The 10271-nt window shown below is 40.5% G+C and overlaps 1 protein-coding gene across 1 annotated transcript; it reads left to right on the top strand.

Moving 5' to 3' along the window:
* Positions 1-1605: 1605 nt before the first annotated feature.
* TRMT10C (tRNA methyltransferase 10C, mitochondrial RNase P subunit) lies at positions 1606-8062 on the top strand. The gene is made up of 2 exons (XM_037524600.2): positions 1606-1753; positions 4350-8062. Exon 2 carries the CDS (start codon positions 4361-4363, stop codon positions 5624-5626), a length of 1266 nt encoding a protein of 421 aa, XP_037380497.1. The 5' UTR covers positions 1606-1753; positions 4350-4360; the 3' UTR covers positions 5627-8062.
* The last annotated feature ends 2209 nt before the right edge of the window (positions 8063-10271 follow it).

Raw genomic sequence — 10271 nt, 5'->3', positions numbered from 1 at the left:
TCCCATACTGAAACTCCATACCCATTAAAGAGTAGTTCTCCATTCTCTCCTTCTCCCAGGTCCCAGTAATCACTGCCTACTTTCTGTGTCTACAACTTGACTGTTTTAGGTTATAAGTAGAAACAATGCATCATTTATCCTTTTATATCTGATTGTTTCACTTAGGGTAATGCCTCTAAAATTCATGTTGTGGTATGTATCAGGACTTCATTCCTTTTTATGACTGAATAATATTTCATTGTGTATACATACTACTTTCTTTTGGTGGGCATTTGGATTACTTCTACTTTTGACTATTGTCAATAAAGCTAAAATGAACTGTAGATTACAAGTATCTTTTGTGTCCCTGATTCTAATTCTTTTGAATATATACCTACAAGTGGAATGGCTGGATCATAAGGTAATTTTATGGTTAACTTTTCAAAGAACCCCTAAACTATTTTTGATAGCAGCGATCCCATTTTGCATTCCAACCAGCAATGCACAAGTGTTTTTATTTCTCCACTTTTTTGTTAGTTCATGTCTGCTTTTTTAAAAATAGTCATCAATGAGTATAAAGGAAGCATCTCATAGTTTTGATTTACATTGCTCTACTGACTAGTTATATTGAACATTTTTTGGGTGCTTATTGACCATTTGTATATCTTTGGGGAAAAGTCTATTCAAGTTCTTTACTTTTGAATTAGATTATTTGATTTTTGTTGTTGTGTTGTAGGAATTCTTTATATAGTCTGGATATTAATCTCTATATATGTGATTTGTAAATATTTCCCCCATTTTATCGGTTTTTTACCTTTTTACCATTACAGTGTCCTTTGTTGCACAGAAGTTTTAAAGTCTTGTATAAGTCCAATTTTTGTTGCCTATGCTTTTAGTCAATTCCAGATTCAAAGTCATGAAGTTTTGTCCATGTTTCCTTCCTTTTATAGTTTTGTCCATGTTTCCTTCCTTTTATAGTTTTCACCTGGTCTTTGTTTTATCCTGAGTTAATTTTTATTTGTGTTCTTAGCTTACGGGTCCAATTTTGTTCAGCACCATTCCTTGAAAAAACTGTCCTTTCCCTAATGAATAAAAAATGTACCTTGTTTTAACAATGACAACTAAACACGTGAAGACTGTCTGTGCTGCCTAAATACCTGCAGACTCGATTTTGACCCAAAGACCTTCAATTTGCAGTATATGCCTTAACGTCACTTTCACATTTAAACTTTCCAAATGAGGCAAGAGGAATGAGCAACATGTTGCTTACCATGTTGCATGTACAGGTGATTAACTGATCAAAAAAATGTTACTAAATACTAGGAGTTTCAAGCTGGGTGACACTTATCAATGCGCATTTTATTGTACCACCACGTGAGTAAATGCTTATAAATACGTTAGCCATGAAGAGAACAGGTTAAGAAGCTTAGAGTTTCTTTTTTAATAATGGGGAAACAAACAAGAACCAAAGAAACCCGTAACTAGGTCACTAGTTCAGTGACAGCTGAGCAGCCCACCGACCTATCTCAGCCACAGAGATGCTTTATTGGCAGGAAGGCGGCCCTTCGTGGATTGACGTCACATTGCAGCGCCGGCGGGGAGGCGGGATTTCCGGCTTCGGATCACACGTTAGTGACGGTCTCTGTGCGGACTCGTAGGGCTGCTGCCTGCGTGGTGCGGCGTAAATGCCGGGCTGCAATTCACAGCAGGGTGTCGCGTCCTTTCGGGATTCGTGCGGCGGGAACACCCGCGGGACCCACGGTCAGCACGCCCGGTATGAGCATGGGTTTTTTTTGTCATCTCTCATTGTGTGTGCTGAGCTAGGAAAACTGGGGAGACTTCTTGAGACACACTTAGTGGAGCACGTGCGCCAAGAGGGCTCATAGATAAGAGGAAGCCCAGGGATTTAATAAACAATGAGTAACGAGTAGTGTTTTCAGAATTGTATCTTTGGTCGCTTTTTAAAATTTGGAGCTTGCATTTCTATAATAGCCTAAACCTCTTTACCAGTTGCAAAGACACAACTCAAAGACCTTTGTGAAATCAAGGTTTTGAGGCAGAGGGCACCCAAGGAGTCGACAGTAAATTGTTCTTTAAAAAGAACAATTTTAAACATCCAGGAAAAAGAATAACTATAAGAAAGAAAAAAATCAAAATCAACGAACAACTGAACCAGAGACACTCTTGGGGGGGAGGGGGGGATTGGGGTCAAAATCGGGGTTGCAGTTGTATGGGGAATATAAAAATAAAAAAAAAAGCGGATGAACATGTTTTAAATGTGCGAAGCATTCGAAGACTACTTGACTGATTACTGTGCGCCATATAAGTGCCAGGCATTGAGTTCAATGTTAACAAAATAAACACAGTTCTTGTCCTGATTGCTACCCAGCGGCGCAAGGACAAATAAGCAAGCAGGCAATTACAATACAGTCTTAAAAGTACTATAGGAGGGAGGTAGAGGATGCTATAAAAACTAATAGGAAGAATACTTGGTCTAACATATGAAATGAAAGACAGCTAGAAGTGTAGTAGAAGAGGTAAGCTGAGGTTGATTTCATGACAGATTTTATAGGCCCTTTTGATGAGTTTGAACTTTTAAGCCGGTAGCAATGGGCATTGAAATACACATTGGGAATGATAGGATTACTTTTGCCAGGTTTATACTTGTTCCAGGTGGCTTAGAGTAAATTGGGAGACTGGTAGATACAATAAAGACAATCTGATTGAAGAGAAGTGAATGAGTTCGAGAAGCACTCAGAATGTAAAATGAGCATAATGCAAATGGATTAGATATGATTGAGTGAGAGGGGACAGTAATAAAATGACTTCCAATTTCTGTCTTGATCAACTGTATGGCTAGCAGTGTTCCACCTTAAATGCCAGAAAGAGAAGCAGGTTGGGAAGAGAAAGGAGAAAGACTATTTCAGTCAGTTGCATTTGAGGTATTTTCTAATACATGGTGATTGAAACCATTAATACAATCTTCAATGTTTAGAAAATAGAACTAAGGACAGAACTCAGAGACATACAGTTTAAGAGGGGACAGTGCATCTGAGTAACAGTGCACAATTCAGACAGGTAAAAGACCCAAAGACGTGTAGTCATTAAATGAAAACAAGGGAAATAGGAATTTTTCTTTTAAAGTATTTTATTTGCTAAAACGCTGAGTTCCCTTTCATGTTTCACATCTGGCATATTTTCAAATCTTTAAGCATCATCGTTTTGTGGGCATTCAGACCTTTAGGATAAAATTGTGGAGCTTTACATTTGCTTGCCCTAATTTTGGACATTTTTGTTTGTCAGAAACATTAGCTACAAAATAAAATCTAAACTCAAGAATTATTTGATTGTTTTTAAAGCAGCTGATCTTTATATTTGTTTTGTGAGGATTAGTACAGCAGCTGCTAAGTAGTTTTTACTAGTTACCATCTTCTGTTAACTTTTCTGCCATTTGTCTTCATGTGTTGTTTATGGGAAGGGTTTTTTTTTTTTTCTTAAAGAAAGATTTATTTATTCATGTACACAAGAACCGGGGTACAGGCCAGAGATGCGGGGGATGAGAGGATTCACCAGAGACAGAACGGGGAACAGAACAGGCAGATCGACTGAAATACACTGCTGAGGGGAGCAGCAGGTGAGTCAGGAGAGGTCTGCTGCGCCATGTGGGATGCTCCCTGGCTGGCCGGAGATTGAACCAGCGCCCCGGCGTCTGTGGACAGCCCCATAGGTTGCGTCTCAACCCCCTGCGCCACCAGGGAGGCCCAAGGGTCTTTTTTTTTTTTTTTAAAGATTTATTTATGCACACAAGAACTGGGGTGTAATCCAGAGGTGTTGGGGGGGTAGGGGGTAAAAGGATTCACCAGAGACAGAGTGGGGAGCAGAACAGATCTACTGAAACAGACTGCCAAGGGGAGCAGCAGGCGAGACAGGAGAGATTTGCTGCACCTTGTGGGTTAGCTCCCTGGCCTGGGATCCGACTCCTGCTGCAGTGGCTGGCAGTAGCAGGTAACGCTGTTTTCAACCCCTATGCCACCAGGGAGGCCCTATGTGAAGGATCTTGTATTTGTGTTTGTAGCTAGGCTTGGTATAGCATACAGTATATATACTTAGTATAGAATACAGGATCATGTCCTCAGCTACATGAGTGATACATAACTTTGATCTTATAGTCCCCTAGATACAAATCTAAAAAGGATCTAAATTCATGTCTAAAATAAGAACCCAAGTAAATTTTAAACTTTTTGCCTCGTAAGGTTGTACTGACATTTCATTTTGTTTCAGAAATTGATTGCATTTTGAGGTCTTAAATTTATACTACACAGTTGAGAGGTTTTTAAAATCTTTAACTTTTATTATATTTTCTTTTATAGGGATTTCTTACATGCCTGTTTTCCTCAAAATGAGTGTTAGTATCACCTTTTTAAGACCTTTTGCCAGGTTTTTGGTGCCACTTACCCTTCATGGCAAGAAAAGGATTTCACATTCAACAATTTTGCAGAGATGTCTGACTTCCAAAATACCAAATGTGTCCTCTCCTAATAAGGAAAACACATCACCTCCTGAGCAGCTGGAATTGGATAGGTGGAAAATTACAATGAAGTCTAGTGTTCAAGAAGATGTTTCAACAGTTTCGAGTAGCAAGGATGAAGATCCACTAGCTGCCACCAGGGAATTAATTGAGATGTGGCGATTGCTTGGCAGAGAAGTACCAGAATGCATCAGTGAAGAAGAGCTCAAAACTGTTATGGAATGTGTTTCTAAATCATCAAAAAAAAAATATTTAAAATATTTATATGTGAAGGAAAAAGTGAAAAAAGCTAAGCAAATAAAAAAGCAAATGAAAGCAGAAGCAAATGAAAAAGCAAAAAAAGACAGGCTACCAGAAAGCACTACGGAAGATAAAAAAGACTTTCTATTTCTACGACTCTGGGATAGGAATATGGACATTGCCATGGGCTGGAAGGGTGCTCAGGCCATGCAGTTTGGACAACCTTTGGTTTTTGACATGGCTTATGATGATTATATGAACCCTAAAGAAATGCAGTATACAGTTTCCCAACTTTTAGAGAGTGAAGGATGGAATAGAAGAAATGTTGATCCTTTCCATATTTATTTCTGCAATCTTAAAATAGATGGTTCTTATCATAGAGAGTTAGTTAAACGTTATGGAGAAAAATGGAACAAATTACTTTTAACAGCAACAGAAAAGTCTTATGTGGATATATTTCCAAAAGACAGTATTATATATTTAACTGCAGATTCTCCCAATGTTATGACTTCTTTCAAGCATGACAAAATTTATATAGTAGGATCTTTTGTTGATAAGCATATGCACCCAGGAGCATCCCTAGCCAAGGCAAAACGACTAAAGCTGGCAACACAATGCCTTCCATTAGATAAATATTTACAGTGGGACACTGGCACCAAAAATCTCACCTTAGATCAAATGATACGTATTTTGTTGTGTCTGAAAAACACTGGTAGTTGGGAAGAGGCTCTGAAGTTTGTTCCTAAGAGAAAACATACTGGTTATATGGAAGTTTCTCAGCATTCTTATGAATTTGTCAACAGATTGAAGAAGTCAAAGACACTCAGTTCATTTCCAAAACGTTCTTTAAACAGACGCAAAGAGAGGTGGATTGAATGAGAGTATTTGATAGCTTAACAGATTGAAAAAACAGTTCATTAGTCTATTTCTTTCCAGATGGAATTCATTTGCTCTTTCTTTTAAAGGTAGTTTTTGTAAACTAACTCAAATATTTCTTTTCCCAATGAAGTATCTGTAAAACAATGGAAATCTACTTTGTTATAAGAAGAAACTTTAATCTTAGTAAAAGGAATTATCCAAGTTTGTTGAGCCCAATAAAACAATGATACCACTGGTTCACTGGTTTGACTTTTTTCAATTTTTTTAAAAAGATTTATTTATGCATACGAGAGGGGTACAGGCCAGAGGTACGAAGGGTGAGAGGATTCACCAGAGGCAGAGTGGGGAACAGAACAGGCAGACGGACTGAAATAACACTGCTGAGGAGTAACCGGTGAGACAGGAGAGGTCTGCTGCACCATGTGGGTAGCGCTGTGTCTGGCAGAGGCTGTGGATAGCTTCACAGTGCTGTGCTTTAACCCCTTGTGCCACCAGAGAGGCCCAGTTTGACTTTTTTAAATAAATACTTTGAGTATCAGATTCCATTTTCCTTCTTAAATGTTCTTGAGCCATGTCAAGGTACCCTTTCATAAAAATTGATATAGAGGGCCTCCCCGGTGGCGCAGCGGTTGAGCGCTGGGTTGCGAAGCCACCCGCGGCCTCTGCGGCGCCGGTTCGATCCCCGGCTGCACCCCAGCCACCGGAGGAGGGTCCCACATGGCGTGCAGACCTCTCTTGCCGCCCGCTGCTCCCCCCAGCAGTGTACTTCGGTCCTTCTGTCTGCTCTGCTCCCCGCTCTGGCTCTGGTGAATTCTCTCACCCTTCCATGCTTCTGACTGTACCCAGTGCATGTATAAACAAAACAAACAAATAAATAAAACATGCCTCTATAAAAATAAATTTTTAAAAAAATTGATATAGAAAAGATTTCTAAACTTAAGGCAGTTGTTCACTTGTTAAGTAACATTTGGTACAGCGCTGGGTATGACACTGGTACTAAGGTATATTGTTCAACTGAATCTTGGATAAGCAGAAAATTAAGCCATCCCTTGACATGTCATGGGAGTTGACTATATTATGGAAATTGGGTGGAAAACTGGATACTGTAGAAAAGAGTGAAGCTTAAAAACAGACTAATTTCTGAACTGTTACCTCTGCTTCCAGCTATATATATATAGATTTGCCTTTATCTTGAATGGTTGTTCAAATCTCATGTAATGCCCTGATATCCCTCTAATAAATTCACTTTTTTGCCTAAGCCAGTTTGAGTTGGGTTTCTGCCACTTGCACCTAATGAGTCTCCTTGAAAACAGTAAAGCGATGTTTGGCCAACTATTTCTACTTACTTTCTGAATTGAAAATTAGCATGATATATGCTACCCAGTACATTTCTTAAAGCTGGACGTAATCTGTTTACACAATACTATACCTAGTCTGCCAAATGGTAGGCCATTTACATGCACTAGTTACAGGTAATGTCATTAACACCATTTTTTTTATAGATAAGGAAAATTTACACAAGATAATTCAGCCTTTAAGTTTGAGCTTAAGGGGGCCTCTTGGTGGCATAGGGGTTAAGTCTCAGCGCTATCAAGCTATTGCCAGCCTCTGCTGCATGAGTTCAATCACTGACAGGGAGCTGACCCAAGTGGCAAGTTGACCTATCTCACCCCCTTCTCCCCTCCAGAGTCTATTTTGTACATACGCCTGTTCTGCTCTTTACTCTGTCACTGGTGAATCCTCTTGAGACACAGGGTAAGTTAGGGTAATTAGGCAGTTTTAGGGACACTACAGGAGGGGACCTCGGAGAATTGAGGAAGGCTTCAGAGATAAGGGCAGCAAGAGGAATGTAACTAATTCTACCTGGAAAAACAAACATCCCAGGACCAAGGACAACATTGTTAATGCTGGCCTTGGTTTCCTTCAGGTGGTAAAGGGAGGCAGAGATTGGAGAAATGGAGAGTGGTTTAATTTATGGACAAATTAGAAGGGCAGCTGTTTAGCTTCAATGCAGGATGCTCATCCAGAGGACTGGGCCATAAAGATAAAGAAGTAACAAATGGGGAAAGACAAACCTGTTAGATAAGGAATGTGAAGATCCCCCACTCAGTAACAAATTAAGTGAAACAGCAGAGAACTATCCAATCACAAAGAGACTGGAGGAGCTTTACAATAATTAGGGAAAGAAGGTATATATTCCCTGAGACACGACTCCACTTTGGTTTACTTGCCCCTCCCAGGCCTGGTTTCCTGGCCTGGCAGTCCCACTTTATTTCTGTTCTTTTTCTCCTCAATAAACTTTTTCTTTCTCTAAACAAACCTGCCTCTTCTCGCTTGCCTGAGAGTCTGCGAAGTTCCTGCTGCGGCTTCGTGAGACACCAACCCGTGGTGGTCTAGTGGCTGGGTCTCAGCACTGCCTCTGCAGTCTGGGATCTGTTCCTGGCTGGGAGACTAGGCCTGACAATTCCGGTATCACTCTCACCCCCACACCTCTGGTCTGCACCCCATTCTTGTATGCATAAATAAAATAAAATTTTTTAAAAGCCTGACTTTAAGGTTTCAGTTTTTAAATTAGGCTCTCTAATAAGAAGTGCAGGGGCCTCCCCGGTGGCGCAGCGTTGAGCGCTGGGTTGCGAAGCTGCCCGCAACCTCTACAGCGCCGGTTCGATCCCCAACTGCTCCCTGGCCACCGGAGGAGGGTCCCGCATGGTGTGCAGACCTCTCCTGCCGCCCGCTGCTCCCCTCAGCAGTGTACTTCGGTCCTTCTGCGTGCTCTGCTCCCTGCTCTGGCTCTGGTGAATTCTCTCACCCTCCCGCGCTTCTGACTGTACCCAGTGCTTGAATAAATAAATCTCTAAAAAAAAAAAAAAAAAAAGAAGTGCAGTGGAAAAGGAAGGGATTCCTAAGATAAATTCAAATCAGGAAATGTATTGACGAAGTAATGTATATTCTTAGAACTGAGAAGTGTTTAGACACTACTAAGTAGCAATGTATTAATACTTCAACTGCTTGAGATACACTGATACAATAGCATAGTGGGTAAGAACAAGGGGTTAAGATTGCTCAGCAGGGGCCTCTCTGGTGGCCAAGGGATTAAGACTCAGCACTAAGAAGCTGTCCTGCAGCCTTAGCAGCAAGAGTTCGATCATCCCTCAGGCTGGCCAGGGAGCAACCCACATGGCGTAGCAGACCTCTCCTGACTCACCTGCTGCTCCCCTCAGCAGTGTATTTCAGTCACCCTGCCTGTTCTGTTCCCCACTCCGGTGAATCTTCTCACCCCCCGCCACTTCTGGCCTGTACCCCAGTTCTTGCATGCATAAGTAAATAAATCTTTTTTTTTTTTAAAAGAAAGATTGCTCAGCAGATCCTGCACCCTAGTGAGGCAAATGAGTTCCAGTCCTGCTCTCTGGATTCCAGCTCCACCTCAGACATTGCCTAAATTGCTTAATCTCTTAAAATTTAAGTTTTCTCTGTGTGTGTGTGTGTGTGTATATATATATATATATATATATATATGAAAGATAATAGAAATAGTTCTTGACTCATAAAACAATCTAGTATCTGGCACATAAGTGCTAAGTATTAACTATTCTCTGACTATACAAAATGTATGAAATTTCTAATACTATTATATGAAAGTCATTGTATCCCTTTTAAGGAGTACATTCTTTTTGTTTTTTTGGTTTTTTTGCATAGAAGAACTGGGGTGTAGGCGAGAGGTGCAGGGGGTGAGAGGATTCACCTGAGACAGTGGGGAGCAGAACAGGCAGATCTACTGAAATACACTGCTGAGGGGAGCAGCAGGGAGACAGGAGAGGTCTGCTGTGCCTTTTGGGTTAGCTCCCTGGCCAGTGATTGAACTATTGCTGCAGTGGCAATAGTTTGAGAGTGCTGAGACTTAACCCCTTGCACCATCAGGGAGGCCCCTATTCTTAATTTTTATTACCCTTAGCTCTATGGTATACAGAACTGAATCTACCCTACATAGCTGTACCTGACCACTCTGAACTTCGCTGTCCTCATTTAAAAATACAGGCCTCTATAAATAAATACACAACTGCACAGGGAAATCTCACCTATGTCCACATTTAAAAAATAAGAGAAGTGAGCCTCCGTGAAATTAACTTGTGACGTCACATCTAGAAAAAAATGAAACAAAAATGAATTGAGTACCTGTTCTATTATGTCTTGGTGGGCACTTTTACATATGTGTCACCAAATTACTAGAACACTACCAAGCCATCCTGTTTCTGTCATGGGAAACACACTTTCTGCACTCAGACTTGGAACCTGTCATCCATCCATAAAATCACCTTTCACATATGAAATAGCACAAAGTGCTGTGAAAAAAACGATTTTTTAAACAGCTTGTTGCCAAAAAAATATCAGGAAGCTTCTCTCTCTCTCTCTCTCTCTCTCTCTCTCTCTCTCTCTCTCACACACACACACACACACACACACACAAAGTGACCAGGAATGGTATTCACAAATTATATAATTTGATGTCCATGTTCACCCTTTGAGGAGATACTATTTCCATTTTATAGAGAAATCATAGGTCTGCCCTTTAAGTTTTACTCAGCCAGTAAAAAGAACAAAGAATCAAACCCACGTTCTGACTCTTTTAAGACTAAGTTCTGTAATG

Source organism: Talpa occidentalis, unplaced genomic scaffold (genome assembly GCF_014898055.3).
Source record: "Talpa occidentalis isolate TD23 unplaced genomic scaffold, MPIMG_talOcc4v2.1 talOcc4.4, whole genome shotgun sequence".
In the NCBI taxonomy this organism is placed as follows: Eukaryota; Metazoa; Chordata; class Mammalia; order Eulipotyphla; family Talpidae; genus Talpa; species Talpa occidentalis.
Note: the sequence above shows the minus strand (reverse complement) of the source record. Positions and strands in the feature narration are given on the sequence as shown.

Excerpts from the sequence above, each read along its gene's own strand:
- TRMT10C (XM_037524600.2), top strand. The coding sequence starts at position 4,361 with ATGCCTGTTTTCCTCAAAATGAGTGTTAGTATCACCTTTTTAAGACCT.